At 35.2% G+C, this 17,933-nt stretch overlaps 2 protein-coding genes across 5 annotated transcripts in view; one reads left to right on the plus strand and one right to left on the minus strand.

Moving 5' to 3' along the window:
- The first annotated feature begins 1,098 nt into the window (after nucleotides 1-1,098).
- On the plus strand, nucleotides 1,099-7,441 carry Tcs4 (Threonyl-carbamoyl synthesis 4). Of its 2 annotated transcripts, none has more exons than XM_087346178.1 (8): nucleotides 1,099-1,667; nucleotides 1,751-1,884; nucleotides 3,043-3,167; nucleotides 3,749-3,877; nucleotides 4,557-4,764; nucleotides 5,686-5,834; nucleotides 6,257-6,459; nucleotides 7,187-7,441. In XM_087346178.1, exons 1-8 carry the CDS (start codon nucleotides 1,402-1,404, stop codon nucleotides 7,293-7,295), a joined length of 1,323 nt encoding a protein of 440 aa, XP_087202304.1. In that variant the 5' UTR covers nucleotides 1,099-1,401; the 3' UTR covers nucleotides 7,296-7,441. The 2 variants fall into 2 exon arrangements, with proteins under 2 accessions (XP_087202304.1, XP_087202303.1); XM_087346177.1 differs by lacking the exon at nucleotides 7,187-7,441 and adding an exon at nucleotides 6,975-7,179.
- A 989-nt stretch (nucleotides 7,442-8,430) lies between these two features.
- Nucleotides 8,431-17,933, minus strand: part of Syt14 (Synaptotagmin 14) — a 32,818-nt gene continuing 23,315 nt past the window's right edge. For all 3 annotated transcript variants that reach the window (XM_022078349.2, XM_022078348.2, XM_022078351.2), the window contains exons 8-10: nucleotides 17,686-17,849; nucleotides 16,903-17,044; nucleotides 8,431-16,356 (exon numbers count right to left, since the gene is read on the minus strand). In XM_022078349.2, coding sequence (XP_021934041.1) covers nucleotides 16,159-16,356; nucleotides 16,903-17,044; nucleotides 17,686-17,849 — 504 coding nt within the window. In that variant the 3' untranslated portion in view covers nucleotides 8,431-16,158. The remainder of the gene's footprint in view (nucleotides 16,357-16,902; nucleotides 17,045-17,685; nucleotides 17,850-17,933) is intronic.

Below are 17,933 nucleotides of genomic sequence, written 5' to 3' on the forward strand. Positions count from 1 at the left end.
CTCATTCTAGTTGTGTGGTGGTGTTCTATATGAAGATTCGCCTGCAATTTGACACAATCAGAACACATCATCACTACAGCAAATGGGATTTTGTTGAGTTGTGAAGATTAAATAAATTTGTAATTAATTTCACATTATTTTACCATCATTTGACTTGAAATGATGAAAATTATGATGGATCCAAGTTAGGACAACCAATCTCCAGTTCAGGGTTTGAGCTGATAGCATCTTGAATAAGATGGACTTTTGAATTCTTTGCTTGAAGTTTTGTGATGAAAGAATGTTGTTAAATTGATTTTTTTAATATTAATTATCAGTTTGTTATGTGTTTTGTTTTTATCAACCCCTTATGTAATAGTGATGCTATAAAGGTTGTGAATATTTGAATTCTAAAATGACATTATTTAAGAAAATGCACATCATCTTAACCCGCTGAAGTCCACTGCCTTCAGAATGAATCAAACTCTATCAGAAGCATATGCCTAATTACATAACACATTGAAACATTAAAGATATCAGACTCAGGTTCCAGTTTGTAACAATATCCTGGACTTGCATAATTACCCTTGCAATATGAATTTTTAATTCCCCTGTGGATTGTCTAATAATCTGAAGAGTCTATTCAGATCTCAGTGTTGTGTCTACCTGTGTTCATTACAGACAAAAAACCATGTTTCTAATTAACATTTCCAAACTATTAATTCTTAAAGGAATTACTTTTGCATATATTATAATAATCAGCTCGGCATGTAACTTCCACATTTTCAAGCACTGACAAAGACCTCCTGATAATTTTACTAGAAATATTAGTATGGATTTTTAAACAAATTCCCATGCAGGTCATTCACATTTTGTTTCTTTCAGCGACTGGAATGGAATTCTTCTTGTGGTATCCAAACTCCATTCTTCCACATTTACTTTCTACTTTGTTGTTCTTGTGGTATTTTTCAGTAACTAGTTATTTTTTACGACTTTTAGTTCTTCAAAATGGATTGAAAACACAAGACGAAGGAGGAGGCCCCAAAACAAGCCTTTGCTGTGAGAAGAAGAAGAAGAAGAAGAATAGACCTCCACAGATAATCAAAAGCAAAGGTAACTTGCGCTCTCGTAAAAAGCCCAAACATAACCTGAAAATGTGATGGTTGTTTTGTTGCACTCTGTTTACATATCCTAACATGTTACTCGAAAATATGTTATGACATTAGTTATTTCATTGCAAGGAACGTATGTACGTTACGTAACAACAAAATTTTTAAACAATGTTGATATCGTGAATTTCCAAGCGTAACGTAAAATTTAAGTGATACTTAATTACTGTATTAGCGTGATCATTATAATTAAAATACGCCACCGCATTAGCCGATTAAATTATATGGGAAAGAGAATCTTTACTACCTGAACATGATACAAATTCAAACATTAGTTTCCTACCGCATTTGTAGACAATTTCTGCATCACGTAATTGAGCACAGGAAACAACTTGCAAGGCTTTGTCCTGGTTTAAAAATTGTGATGAACTTTAGAGACATCAGATGTTACTCAAGTCAAGTCACAGGCATCGTGCTTGGAATTGAAACAAGTTGTGATGACACTGGGTGTGCTATTGTGGACAGTAATGGAAGGCTCCTGGGGGAGGCAATGAATTCTCAGCAGCAGATTCATCTCAAGTAATAAAGGTGTTCATTGAAATTTATACATGTAAGAAATGTTGTAAATTCAATGCAGTGACACTTTGTTCTTTTCTGTTCAGCCATGGTGGCATAATTCCTCCAATTGCTCGTGACCTACACCAGCAACATATAGAAAGTGTAGTTAACGATGCCTTGAGGGCAGCGAGTCTTCAGCTGTCAGATGTGGATGCAATAGCAACAACTGTGAAACCTGGTATGGATGTTTGTGTATCTTATGAATTTGTATGACAAGTTAAATTATGGGGAAAATTCAGTAGAAAATAAAATTGCATATTAGGGAAGATAATTTTATAAAATTCTGCCTTGCTTCAGTTTCTCTGTGTTTCCCTAACATGCAACTGAGTCAATGTTGACTTGACAACGCGACTGAAGGCCCAAGGGATTTTACAAAATTATTGTGCTGTGAAAGTTTTAAATCTTAACGTAGTGAGAGTGTGTGCTGCTCACTTATTTCTGTCATGCTTCATGTTAATTAGATTATTTATGTTTCCATTCTGCTTTATGTTGTTTACATAAAAAATATTAAAATAGTCTGAATTAAATGACAGATTCTGAATTTATGCCCTTTTCTCTCTTCAGAAAAGAAGTTAAAACACACACATGCAGCTACACTATGTCTCTATTATAAGCGGCAACTTGTGTGGTAATATTATTACAAGAGTTAATACTCACTACAGTACGTGTTGTATGTGGTCTGTCACATCCTGTCTTGTTCTGCTGACAATTAGCATGCCCCATACTAAATAACAGGCGCTGTTCCTTTGTTTTACATTTTTGCTTACTGAGCTTAATCTGAAAATACTTCCTGAAAGAGAAGAGAATGTTGAAAATGAATGATGGAATCGTGAATTTGTAGTGAACCTTGTCAGTTCATTGCCTTTTTTATGCTATCAGAAATGGTTTTAGACTGCATGTACTGCTGAAGTTACCAAAGTGTTACCACACAACTTTATTTTGATGTCTTTGGTTCTCATGAACTTGCCACTATTCAGACCGTCATTCTTTGTGACTTTTCTCGATTGTTTCATGCAGGCACTGGGATAGAGCCGCCATAAAATAGGCTATGATCATTTTCATATTTTCACCAGTTTCTTCCTAGCAGACAGTCTGCCATTTGATGCAGTTGAGAAGGTGTTATTATGTAAACCCAAAATGAGGTTAGAGTTCATGTAAGGTTTACATGTATATTGCTGCATTTTAACTGAGTTGCATGTTTTATTAATTATTTACATATTACACAGGCTTATTATTCAAAATCATAATTTTTCCACATTGTTATGTTTCATCAAATTTCAGTAACAGAGGAGTCTCAGCCATTTTGTAATTTTGAAACAAGTAAAATACCTTTCAGGTCTACCCCTGTCGCTTATTGTTGGAATGAATTATGGGAAACACCTGTCACGCATCTCTGGGAAACCTTTAATCCCAATACACCACATGGAGGCCCATGCCCTCACGGTTCGAATGGTGCAGAAGGTACGTTCAAGCATCTCGAGTTCTTGTAGGGCTGACAGATTAGAGGATTAATTGACTGGTATCTGTCATTTGAATTTTTATTCCTCTAAAACATTGATAACTACCTACAAGATGACACAGCATTGCAACCCAGATGACCTTCATCTACATCTTCACTGCCATGAGAATCTCAGATCTTAGAATTGTGTTATTCAAGCAGGCTTCACATTGCCCACCAAACGTCATATTTATGTGATCATGAAATTATAACAGTTTAAGAATGAATAAGGGTCTAACAGAATGAACAAGGAAGGAAGAGCAACGGAAACAAGACAGTAACGATATGTCAAAACTTCACAGACTTTTCTCCCCCCTTCAAAAAATGCATGTTTCGTACTGTGACCTGTCAAAGTGTACTCATGCCTCTTGTGTGGAAATTATACTGAAAACTGGACCCTGAGCACAGCTGTAATTTAGGGGCTTAAGCCAGGAGCAAGAAGCAACAGCTGATTATCGTCTGTATTCAGTTAATTGATTATTTACTTTACATTTTTTGTGTATCTCCCTGAATGGTTTTCTGATGATGACTTTTTTTTATTCAGGTGGACTTTCCATTCCTGGTTCTTCTTATTTCTGGAGGGCATTGTCTCTTAGCTGTAGCGCAGGCTGTGGATAGATTCCTGCTTCTGGGCCAGAGTTTGGATGATGCGCCAGGAGAGGCTTTTGACAAGGTTAATATGACAGTAGCTGTTAAGGCAAAACAAAACAAAATATTTGAACAGGATAATACTGTATTTTAAATTACATTTGAATCAATCCATTTTATGAAAGAGAAAAACAAGTAAATTTAAAAATAGTGAGCTGTAAGAAAGTCCTGGGTATCATAATGCATTATTCGTGTGACTTTCTCTTACTATATTTGTTATATTGTTTCCCAGGTCTCATACGTTGTCATGTAATTTGGTGTAATTTAAAGGTTACTTGGCTTATCAAGTTCATGTAACCCGAAGGTTTGCCACTGGACTCCATCGTTGACATGTCGATTCCACTCATTCACACTGTTCCTAGCATCTTCTCTCTCTCTCCCCCCCCCCTTTTCTGTTTTCGAAGTAGCTGCTGTACATCAGAACTTTGTATGTGTTTCTTTCGAGATTTCAGGTTCTAAGTCGTATGAACATGGCTCTCTTCTGAGTTGTGCCATGTAGTCTGGTTAAAGTTTATCAACATCTCAGTGGTGCTTGGTGCCTCTGTAACTTCAGTAAATTTATAGCAGATTATATGGTGCAGCAACCCAGAAGATAGCCATCTTGAATGTGTTTCTTGTCTACATAATATGAAAAGTGTGTCTGGCATTTGTCTGTGTATGTTTTCTTTAGTATTTGCCACTGTAAACTCCTTTGGCTCTGCTAGGTTGCCCGGCGCCTGAAACTGCGAAACCTGGCAGAGTTCCGAACATTGTCTGGTGGTGAGGCCATCGAGCTAGCAGCCAGCAAGTGTACAAACCCTGAGGCATTCCTGTTCCCTACAGTGATGGCACATTACAAAGACTGCAATTTCAGCGTTTCTGGCCTCAAGAATTCTGTTCGCAAATATATTCTAAATCAGGAGAAACTACATGGTACTGTTCAGCAGGAAACAGTTAATACAGCATTGCATGATGTGAAGTATAGCTGAGGCCCTCTAGTCAAATGTTGCTCGCTGTTTCTTCCTTCCACATCCTTCCCAATTCATCTTTTATATTAAGTCAGTGCTACTTACACTGACGCTAGTAACTGCCATAAGATAAGTCACTTGTACCTTGTAGTTACTGTCTGAGAAATAATTGGTACTGAAAATTTCACAAACATTAATTCCTTTTGTGATAATATGAAGAAGTTTGGCGTACTTTTATTACTTTGACAGCTCAGAATTAAAAATGTAGTTCCCTGCAGTGCAAGTTCTATACTACTGTATTTTAAGTCTTTCCTAATAAAAGTACTCCCATGTAATTTACTTTGATTCTTTATACAGTTATATTTATCAGTAGATAGTTGTAATTATTTTGTTGGTTATGTGCAGTCAAGCAAATTAATTTGGTCTGATTTTTGCTACTGACATTTGTTTCATTTATCTGTGTTAAAGAGATCTTCTGTTTTATTGCATAGCCCTCTAATATTTTCAAATGCACATTATAACATTATTTATTTTATTGTTGGTAGGGAATTCTGAATTTTTATTTGTGTTGAAATTAGAAATTGTTCTTTTATTTCCCTTTCATGAACAGTCTGTCATAATCTAAAATACATTTGCCACTAATGCCTGTAACTACTGGAATAGCCGTTGTGACATCTCACAAATACGAAGGATGAGATATTGGCCGTTCATAGCATTTATCAAGTTTTTATCTCATTCTGTATCTTACTCTGATCAGAATGTACAATTACTTATTGAAATTTAAAGAAGTATTTATAGCAGTAACCAGCCAACCAGCTCATTCTGTGAGGCAGGATTTTCCTCAGGCATTTGATCATTCAGGTGATAAAATTGCTTTCTGTATCAGATGTTGAAGGAGATGAGTTGATCCCAGGGGTGTTCAACTTATGTGGAAGCTTCCAGATGGCAATCACACGCCACTTGTGTCAGCGTCTGCAGCGTGCCATGGAGTTTGTTGGCCTTCAGAAGCTTCTACCTCAGGATAATAAGACCTTGGTTTGTAAACAGTCACAAAACTGACTGATTTTCACAGAATAGGTTATAATGCCATTAAATAGATCAGTTTTCTCACCATCTGCTACATTGATGCTGGATCATAAATTACCTTTACTATAATTACATTGTATAAAATAACCACAGTGGAAAAACTCCTGTTTTCCAATTAACAAAATTTTTAGTTTCTTTTTAGCAAAACTTAATTACTCGATTTGCCTTCACACATAATTTTTAACTGAATGCCCAATGCGATGAATTATGATTTTTAATACTGTGTAAAACTGTACTTCTCATTTCTGCATCACTAGCATTACCAACATGTTCTCTTTCAACAAAATTAGATTTTACTCCGTATAATTATTATCTTAAAACAATTCAGTTTGTTTGTAACAGTGGATGACTGGAGTTTTGATGACGTACAGGTGGTATCTGGAGGCGTGGCTTGTAACAAGTTTATAAAGCGTGCCATCAAGCTAGTCTGCCATGAAATGGGCTACACACTGGCTGTCCCTCCACCACACCTTTGCACTGACAATGGAATCATGATTGCATGGAATGGTATAGAGAGGTGGCAGGCACACGCTGGTGTTACTTATGATCTGGATTCTGTGGACATTGCTTCAAGGTGAGTTTCAACAACGAAATTCATGTACCATAATTGAGGTTAACCCTTCTCTGGCTTATGTGTTCAAAAGCTCTCCTTTGTGAATTGTTGTTCTTTGCCGTAATACTTGAAGGTGTTTGTGTTCGCTTCCTGTGTCTCTGTGACATCAGTTGGAGAGTTAACTGTGTTGTTGGTACTTTTATAATGGTATGATATATGTGAACTGTCTTCCATTCAATTTTGACAGGTTTAAAATTCTTTTCTTTTCTTTTTTGTGAAATACCAGCCCAGAACAGTCTAGTCACATGCTCATGTGAATTCAGTAACCAATTATAATGTTCTCACGAAGGACTTTGCATCATGCAGTTAGTGTTAACAGTTGTGAACGACGCTGTATAAGTGTGACTTCATTACACACACTTTTGCCATCTGTGTTTCTGTATATACAAAGTTTTGTTTAAGTATCGTGAGCACATTAATATCTTATCCATGGACAAATTTTATAGCCTATATTACGTGCATCAAATCTTTTCCAGGCTTATCATCAGATATGATGCCCATGATGAGCTTGGTGAATTCGGGTGCCAGTTCAGCGTCAAAATGGCGATTGATATACATTTCCTGTTTTGCATATTTTTTTATATACGCTGTGAATTACAGGAACACAACCCCCATGTAAAACGAGAATCACTTTGATATATGTGTGCGTTTGTGAGTGTGTGTCATCACTGATGTACTTGTCGTTCAGGTGCCCTCTGGGGGAAGACTGGTCAGAACAAGTTGTCAAGGCCAACATCAAGTGCAAGTGGATAAAACTGACTTCATTACTCAAGGATCAAGCCACGAGTGAGGTTTAGATGCGCATGTTCACTGTTATAGGAAGGTTCTGGATCATTTACTGTAATAGTTTTATGCCACTGAAAAGTAAATTGACATTGTATAATTGTTATCCTCAATAAAATATAATGTTCCATGTACAAACAATAAATATGTATATAAATGACCATGCAAAATGGTTCCTTGTACGTTATCGTCATTAGAGAAGTACTGTCAGTGTGCCGCTAGAAGTCTGCTTGGATCAGGGTGGCAATGAACAGCTACACTGTACTAAAATCTAAAAGTTCTTGATGATGGTGATGAGTCATTAGAATAATAATTTTCTTGGATATTATCCATCATCTAGTACTGTACTCTCTCACAAAACGTGCAACACCATTCACATACAAAATACACTGCGCTACTGGAGTAGTGACTGGAATAGGGATAGCTGGAGTGCACATGTGCAGTAAAATCTCCCACTCATACTTTTAGGCAGACTTCTCATGGTGCGCATACAGTATATACCTCTCATTTTGCTTTCTATAAAAGACCTGCATAGTTTTCAGATCTCCATATTTATTTATTCTACACTGAGTGGCATTAGCGTTGCATATTGGCCTCCATATTATTTTTGTTACAGTGGAATGTCATTCATACCAAGCTTCATTGAAATCAGTCGCTCGATTAACAAGTTTTATCACAGGAAGGGACAGATTTACTGATGCCACAAGCCTCATTCTGTTTATATACTTATTTTATGGTAGTTTCTCAACTGCACAATTAATCTGGAAGGCTTCTTCACTAACTGTGTTGAACGTACAGCCTGTTTGCTATATGTTAACCATTGCATGCTGTATCGTAAATTATTCCAAATAAAAGTCATAGCTGCTAATGAGTTCTATACTTCATATCCTGACGCACACCAAATATTTTACAAGGAGCTGATGTTATGAAAATCAGTCGAGCTTCAAGTAAAGTGGGAGTTGTGCAGGAAATGTTAGAGCCAGAATTACATTTGCCCAACAGCTTGTAGTGTTGACCCTCCAATACCAAAATCACTGAAAATAGTAATTCAGGTTAAATGTGGGAAATGCGTGATAAAATTCTATCCCTAAGAAGGATGAAGTGGAAATGGTTTATCAGTCATTGCAAAGAATTCACAAATGCAAAAAGTATTTGCAAGTAGAAAAGAAAGGTACTATTTATTTTGAACAGTGATTCGTACATGCCTGAAATACAAAACTGAAAGAGAGGCTCTTATTGAACAAGCATTTGTATTTACACATACTTTTCATAATTTTTTACAATAAAAGTAAATGACAACTATTATACTGACCGTACAATTCGCTCGGAAAGGTGTCTCTTCGTGTACTGTGTTTTTAAAAAGGTTTCTGGGCGAGTCTGAACACACTGGCCAAATGTGACATTAACTCATATTTACACCCTTAAATTTGTAGTTCTACGACTTCTGACAGACTCTCAGAGCTAGTTTATAACTGAATCTACTAAATCGTGTGACTCATTTATCATTTTGACATTCCTGTTACCACTTGTACATAATTTTAGTGAGGGATTGTGTATTTATGTGTTATATGAAATAATATATATCGTACATCAAAATATTAGTGTAAATTAAAACAATTTGTTCTCGAGTATGGTATTTAGAGAATGTAGGAAATATAAAAAATGTGTCTTCAATGAAAGAAATGTTTTAAATTCATTAACTTAAATTTATATACATAGTAAAGTTAGATTCACCTTTCAAGCCTTCAGATTATGGAATTAAAGTTTATATGATATAAATGTACAAGCTTTTAGGAAAGAAATGCATTAAAAATGTGAAACTTCCCAAACTTGTGAGTATCTGTGGAATCACTTTATAGTACGATGGTCCAGTCAAATAAGCCAATTTAGCATGCATCAACGTGACATAAATTGCCATTAAACTTCTTACAAAATCCAAGGCTTAATTATGCTTGCTAGACTCGATACAAATTAATTGAACAAAAGTAATCAACATAACATACTACATAATTAACCTGTCACTGAATTAAAAATTGTTTGATAAATATTAAAAATATGTTTAACGCAGTTTCTGAAGTTTGCTAGTTTGCTACATCAAACTAACACGCGAGAAAAAGAGAATAAAGTTCATCACATTTCAAAAATATACCCAGTATTCAACCAAATAAATGCATTGGAGTCTGATACATAGTGATTCTTTCATCAGCATTATTATTTAAACTGGAAATATTTTGATTTCTTATATAGTACTTGTTAAGAAATCATGTCTTTTATTATTCTATATACTAGGTTTATAATGAACGTACAGTAGAGAAAGACATCGTAAACTGAACACATAACACAGCACTTTTATGTTATAAAATGCTTCAGATATGAACATGTACAAGGATTAAAGATTTAGTATCAGTTTATACCATTTGTGGAAAATATCTACAGATAATACTTTGTTCACTTTCTCTTGTTATTTTATTGTGATAATAAATACATATCTGAGAATTTATTACATGTTCATATTCACATATGCAAAATGAGTGATGCCCATATTAAAGTTTATGATTGCTAACAAAGGCTTCGTAGTTTTATTACTCAAATCATGAAAGCAATGTTCAGGTATATATGTTGGTTGGTATAATTTTATATGTACAGTACTGCAGTTAATAAAAGTCATGCTTCTGTTATTAATCTATTATGCAAGCACACATTTAAAAAAAAGTTCAAATGTAAGTAAAACTGCTAACCTAACCTTAAACTGAGAGAAAAATTGTGAACAAGGTATTCTCACAAAACTACTAATCTTTGCCATACAGAACAGTATGTGTTGGGTTTTTGTAATAAATATTACTTCATTTGCCGTAAAGTTGACTGCTGCCAGTTCTGTGCTAGAAAATGAGAAGTATAATGTACATGTATAATTCCATTTCTATATAGATGTAAAAGGCGGTTTTATTATTAAAGGCAAAGAAGGAATAATGTTACTGAAATAAGGTGTGCATTTAAAATAAACTCTTCCCATGTTTTCAGATCTATTCAAATTTGTAATTGAAAAGTAGCTTACAGACATGCTATCCCTGGTCTGATTAAGTTGACTTTTAAATATAAACCTTACAGAGTTTTGCCCAACAGGCCAGAAAAGAGCATATTTTTGGTATAAATACACCAATAAACAGATTTAGTGTCTTTCATTAGAAACTTAACTGATAACTTGAGAAAACTTCATTTTTAAACTTGAAGTCTTTGTTTGTTTCTTTTTTGGACAGTCACTTAATTTCTGAGTAATTGTAAAAGTTTTACTCTGATGTGTGACGGTTGAGAACTTTGAAACATAGTTACACAGAAATTCCATAGATAGAATAAATTGTACTGTTGATTTCACAAGATATCTCACCCAAACCACACAGAGATGAACATACCGTACTATAAACAAAGGATTAAATATCTGACACGCATGTAACATTTTTCAGTTCTTGTGTTGTGAAATGTCCTCTTTATCCAGTTAATTTTATTTTACTTCACTGTGCCAGTTCTTGAGGACAAACAGATTCATTGCGTTTAAAATTGAATAGAAAAACCTTTCTTCTTCCTTTGGTTTCCACACTTTTAAATTTTTATTAATCATTCTGTCTTGGAATTTAATCAACTGTCCCACTTAACCATGAGAAATTCTACTGTTTCACTCTTTACATATTATTAACTGTTTAGAGACATCTCTCATGATTCTATATTTTATTTTGTGGGTCAATTTAATGACAGTGAAAGATAATTGAAAAATTTATGGTGACAGTATTTAGTGTTATTAAGAATCTTTGTGCTCTGTGCCTTGGTGAACAGTGTGGTTTGAACGTCAGTGAGGATGCCAGTTCTCATATTTATTTTTTTAGCTGTGGATTAATTGCCCAGTTTGGAAACTTTCATTCTAGCATGCATCTTTTAATTTTATTTCTGTCTATTAAATGAAGTGACATTACCAAATATCACATCAACTGTGCAAGTTCCCAAGCCGTTAATAATGCGAGTCATTCCCACAGGCAGGTCTGCATGTAACATTGATGAATACAGTAAACCTGGACAATGAAGGGCAGTACACTGTGAAGCGGTCAAGAACTGACGTGAATATGTATCGAACATTTCAGGAAAGTGACATTGAGATCATAATTATGGGAAGTAATTGACTGCAATTGACCTTCACACATTAATAAATGTCGCAAAGTGTGAACATACTTGTTGTTATAAATAGAAATGCAGCATTATTGGTGTTCACTCTATCACATCTCACTTATTCCATTCACAGCCATAAGTTGAATTAAACTTTATTTTAATCATCTGTTTTGTTCCCAGAAATAACAGAATTGAGGTAAGGTAATGAACCAGAAGATGATAATATGGAGGCAAAGTGTTATCACAATAATGTGACAACTGTTGTTATACCACACTAATAATAAGTATGAAGGTTTTTTTACGAACGCGTGTCATTAATGTGATCAAAATTCTTGGACATTTTTCTGCGTCCATTAATTTAAAGACACGCGCTGTTTCATAAACTGCCTCTGCTTCTGTCAGCACTACAATACAATATACAATCTAATCATTTGGGTCCACTTTGAAAAATTAATCTAATTATGTTTAGGGCTGCCTCAGATTTTTATCTCCATTTAAGTTGAGTTATTTTAAATTTCCTATCTTGAATACTGTTCTGTTTGGCCTCACTTTCATGCATTACATGTAATTATTAAGCGTAGTACAGTTACGTGGTGTGTGCAAACACACACAGCTCACAGACAATCAGTATAGGTAAAAAAGTACAGTGTAGTATTTACAGTGCTCATTATTTACAAATTACATGAAACAATTGTCATGGATAACATTTATTGTGAGAAAAATATAGCCTACATATTTGCCATTATTTTGCTAATTTTTTCTAGCATAATACTGTAATACTTGATAATATTCAAGTCGCATTAACTAGTCTTTTGTATATTATATCACTGTACAAGTGACCTTTACATCAAATGTGAAACATTTCATATCACTGAAAATTCACTCCAAATAATGATAATGACCAAATTGCTGAAAACTGCAACATTTCACAAATATATCTCTAATTGTACCTCCCGCTGCTAACTGAACCCATAAAATCTACTCTGTTATTGCGCAGATATCTAACAGACCCTATGTTGTTAATGTTGTATTTAGGCAATGTGAGTTTGTAATCTAGCAATGAAATACACTGCAGCTCAAGACTTCTGTGCATGTGATCATATGATTAAATCCCACTTGAGTCACATTTTTATTATTATTTCTTGCAATTATGAAAATTTTACTGAATGTCTTTGTTGTTTTTATTAGTAAAAAGAAAATAAAGCTGTCCCACTACATGCCATGCAGGCACTTAGAGGAGAGGCTGTATAGCTCCTACTCATTCTTGACCTCAGTGCTAGAGGGGGGTGAGTGTTCAGCATCACTCCTCATCTGCACTTTACCCCAGTACCCACTCGATAGGAGGCTGTGTGGGCCCCAGAACTGGTCTGGACACAGAGGCTAGAGGAAAAATCCCCTGTCCCGATTGGGGATCGAAACCCGGTCGTAAAGAGGGTATTTAATTCTATGTACCCGAGACAAACCTTGCCCCTGAGGTACATAGTGCAGCAGCTATTTCCAAAATACATTTTATTGTGTTCATAATTGTTGGGTTACAAAAAATATTCATATGTAATATGCTGGTATGTTTATAATTTATCTCCATATCAAATTTCATATCCTGAGCTACAGTGTCATTGTCAAACTGAAAGCTAAAAAAATATTTCACATGGCTAAGATCGCTTCTGGGGGAGGGTGAAAACTCAACAGAAGTTCCGTATTTTTAAATACCTATTATCACCCTATATGAAGTGGTAATGTCACTCATACCTTCCAAGGTTTTTCATCTGCCATGTCATTATTACCGATTGTAGGAAATTAAGAAGTACGAAGTATTGATGGCCTCCAGTGGCATAACGCTCACACCAAATTTAATCAAAATAAGTCGCCTTTTTCAAAATCTAAAATTGAGGATACACATAAACACACATTTACGAAGGAAAGTAGGCTAAAAATTGGACAAGTCTGAAAGATATTTCAGACAGCATCACTGATCAGTGTTTGCAAAGTATATCTGACTGGTGTCCATAGTATCCTACAATTCTGTTACTAATATAATCCATTAGAGATAAAATTATATCTAAATACTGTATGATAAGATAAAAGTAAACTTTTAAACAAGAAAAATATTTTATAATTAAACACATTTACTCTCTACGCGTCTTATATAACAACAAATATGTATTCTATAATTAATATCATATAAGTACAATATTTGATTAAACTCGTATTGAAAGTATAAATAAGAAAATACTGTACAATCATTGTTATAAGTTATAATTATGGTAATACATACTAATTATAAAATCCCCTCTTCATAATTTTGTGCAACATTGTCATTCAGGTCTTAGATACTGTTCATCAATTAATAGTTCAGACTTGTTAGGCAAGCCATTTCCTGCACAGCTGTAGACAGTAAGCGAAGAGAGGTACGACCAGAGCGTAGTGACAGTTCAGAAAGAGCATGCAGTCTGCCCAAAGCATCTCAGCAATGTAATTTCAAATTACTGTATATTTATTTCTTATTTTCAATTTTCAAGTTTTTTTTTTTAAGTATCAATTATGCATAAATCAAAAGAATTTTCAATTTTTCTTAGATGTGAGTAATTCAAGTTACTTTCACTGATGTGTAAAGTTTTATCAAAAAAATAAATTAAGGCTTCTTGGCAATGATAAACCAACTGAAATTTATTTTAAATATTTTAAGAATAATCTTAGGATAAATTACATATAGCACATAAGAATATGAAAAAATGCTCATATATGTTTTCAGTCATAAATATTGCCATTTTGTGATGTAACTGCTTTAGTTATAACTGTTGTAAGTGATGAAACATTTTGAGAATCATACCCTGGCTTTACGATAAAAAGATAGTCTTGTCATAAAGAACATTTTACAATAAGGAGCCAAAAAAATCTTACCTTCATTTATGATAGAAAAGCTGTGTGGAGATACTCGTACTTTGCTGATGCGCAGAAGGGCATCTACTTGTCTTCTACAAGCTGTCACAAGGTCTAATTGTGCCTCTGCTTACAAGTTACCAATATGTATGAAAAATGTTACTGCCAAGTTGCTTTGGACATTTGTGTAAACAACGAGTTCAAAATCGATACAACAAATTGGCACTGATACAAATACTCAAATTTAAAAGAGCATTCAACACAATATCTGCATCAGTGCTTAAGCGTGAGTATATATAGTCCGGCAATATTAAGTTCATACATATATCACATGAATGTATTGAACAAATGTCTGCACTTAACATGAAATGGACAATATCAATTAACTGTAAAGTTTACTCAACATTCCCAATCTATAGAGAAGTGGAATGACGTTAAAGTACGATATATGTTTTATATATATATATAAAATGATTCCTTTCTTTAATATCCTCCGGTATTTGCATACTGTGTTTCTGTTGTTCGATACACATACAAAAACCAGCGACCCATTAAAATTCTGCAACAACATCAACCATAAACCATTGGAACATTTTGCTTTACCCGTCTCATACAATAAAAATTGACTATTTTGTGCATCGTTTGGTTCCTGTATTAAACTCAGTGATTTTCAGTGAGCTGTACTGGTGAATATTTTAAACAAATCGAATCATCGTGTGTAATTAGTACGCTAACACTAATCTCCCATCAACCTGTGCCAAAACGTGCCCTCAAACTGAAAATAATGTCAATACTCCTTCACTCTGATCCACAGAATTCCATGTGCCATCCTAACCTAACTTAATGTTTATGTGTACAGCTGTGAAATAATTTTATGTTTACACGATTTGTAAATGGGGTTAGGAAGTTATCAGAGTAAAAACCGCAAGAATCGGCTTTTCAAGCATCAGAAGTATAATCCATTTTCATTTCATAATTATAAAATCACAATAATGAAACTCACAAACAGCATAAAAACTATTGAACACACAATGGAATGTGCAGACGTGAATTGAAAGCTGCGCGTAAAGTTGGTGCACATGACAAGGGTAAGAGTAAAAGCCAGGATCCGTGGCAGAGAATAAAAGTGGATTTCACACGGTGATGTGAGGATGACAACAGTAATGTGAATGTTAAACAGAGTGTGTGTGTGTGGGGGGGGGGGGGGTCTATGTACAAGTTGGGGGAATCCCCTGTGCTCACAGAAGTTTTGTGCTTTCTGTACAAAGTGCTGGTTGTAACAACAGTCTTCAAAGCGTGATTTTCTTTGACAAATACCAAGACTATAGATTTGTTGTATGAAAAGGCAAGAGATAAAGTGTCTTATGTTTGATATGCTTGTAAGACGTACGGCCACTGAATGAAGTAAACAGCGTGACAAATGCTGTGATGAGACATTGCAAGCCACATATTAAAAAGCAATGCCACTAACAAAACATCCCTCATAGGAACTTTCAAGTACTTTGTGTGCAATCTGGAATTTTCGATATAACGACAGGCTTCTCGCCCGGTTAATACCAAAACATTACGTAAGACTCCCGTATAAATGTCTTTCCAACACTATTTCAAACCTGTCAATTGATAAACAATCTGACTTATGGAAATCTCATTGTTTTTGAGTGATAAACCACACCCTTCCATTGGTAAAGGACTACGAAATGATTTCCTTGCCAGAGCAATCCATATTCTGGCTCCCGGTTGAAGAGAGGCTTGACACATTGCCTGGTAAGTTAAAATCAGGCAATGTTGAGAGCGAGAGAGAGAGAGAGAGAGAGACAGAAACCGAACAAGATGTGTTGATCTCTATGACTCTACCAGAATGTGCCATCGGCAGATTTGCTCTCCTCGCACGTCACGCATGTCATTCCAGTGTGCTACTTCTTCTTCCCCGGAACTGCTGAGTCCCAGAGAGAACCATCCTATCATCTCCTTACGGTTCATGCTCCGCTTGTTGTAAACAGACACCATTAGACTTACGTCAGGGAGCTGGAATAGCGCTACCTGAAACAGTCCAATACTGATATGTGGTATGTGCACTTGTGACACTATACATTTCCTTGTTTAGAACAAATAGAAGTTACTGTAACTATAAAATAATTTATCCTGAAACTTTAACATGTGACTCTCCTTGACGTTCTAATTTTTACATGAATTTGCATATTTTCTTCATATGTTAGTTATTAAATCCTAAACAGATTTCTTTCAACATAAATCCCCTTCCAAATACATCTAGACTTAGTGATCTCTTCCCTTCAAATTTTTAAGACCAAAATTTTGTGTGCATTGCTCATTTCTTGCACGGATGGATACTGCATGCTTCATTCATATTATCTTCCTATAATTTCAGTTTACTTAATTATATTTTTATACTGACAGACTGAATCTTCCACTTGACTAGAAAATGACGGCTTGAAATACGACAGAAGACCTGAAAATGTTTAAGAAATTACAGTTCCACAAAATCTGGTTCCCACCACCCGCAAAACAGACGTACCTGTGCATATACGCGTACATTATATGTAAGCTTTAATAAAAGTAAAGAATTACCTGGAACATAAAAGTCTCCTTGAACAGTGGGTTTGGTTGCCCACGCCGGATAGACGTCTTGCTGCGGGACATCTCCTGGCCACTGCTGCTGAGGAGACACAGCTTGACGTACGTGTCGGGCGGCCGTGTCATCGCTAGATTCCTGTGAATCACGATCACATATAATTTACGAGGCTTGACGTCTTTCAAAGTGATACCACCGATGGATTTGGATTTATGTTGTGGTCACGGAACTTACTGCAGGTAGTCCGATGTTGTCGGTATCTATCACGAACATTATTTTATTAGTAATTATATGTAACAGGACATTGCAAACATTCCTCTTTGAATCCCTTGTGAACTGCAAGACAAGAGATGATGATACAGTGGCCTTTGATTTAGTCGCATATACGTTTATTTTATTTTGTCTAACTCACGACCACTGATAATAACTTTTTATATATGTTATTCTGTAATACTGTAACTTTATTTTTCTACTTTAAAAAGAATGTAGGCTGGCAACAGATTTACCGAAAAAGAAATTGTCAGTTGACGAGATATGGCCTTCTAGTGTGGAGTTTGGGCATAAGATTAAAATCCCTCTGCTATGAAAATTTAATATTTTAAAATTTAAAAAATAGTTATTTGAACTGTGTGGATTATTTTCTATGCCACATTTAACTTCATAAGAATGAGAGAAATATAGTTTTTATATTAAGAAAAATCTTTGCAATCCTATGTTCTATAGCTGCCTATGATAGCTACGAACTGAGCTGTAAATGAAGTACACTTATGGTTTCTTACCTAAAGTGACTACCTTTCACAACCTCAATCGACAGCCGCCCCGTTGTGCCGTTGTACGCTAGGCCTAGAAGCAGCTCAGGCACGCCTCCATGCTGCATGGAATGCGTTGAACCAGTGCTGTCACTACGAGCCAGACTCAGCAGGTCTGAGGCTGATGAGTTTAGCTGTGGCATGGCACAAACACAACATTTGTGTTCAGTCCAACTCAATTGCAGAAGCAACTGATCAGTTGATTCATTGCCATTATG

Source organism: Zootermopsis nevadensis, unplaced genomic scaffold, assembly GCF_977971745.1.
Source record: "Zootermopsis nevadensis isolate Lab colony 2312 unplaced genomic scaffold, Znev_1.0 Znev_ptg000010l, whole genome shotgun sequence".
NCBI classification, from domain to species: Eukaryota; Metazoa; Arthropoda; class Insecta; order Blattodea; family Termopsidae; genus Zootermopsis; species Zootermopsis nevadensis.

Excerpts from the sequence above, each read along its gene's own strand:
- Tcs4 (XM_087346177.1), top strand. The coding sequence starts at position 1,402 with ATGATACAAATTCAAACATTAGTTTCCTACCGCATTTGTAGACAATTT. Across the intron at positions 1,885-3,042 it reads AGCAACAACTGTGAAACCTG|GTCTACCCCTGTCGCTTATT; the intron begins GTATGGATGTTT and ends AATACCTTTCAG. Across the intron at positions 3,878-4,556 it reads CAGGAGAGGCTTTTGACAAG|GTTGCCCGGCGCCTGAAACT; the intron begins GTTAATATGACA and ends TGGCTCTGCTAG.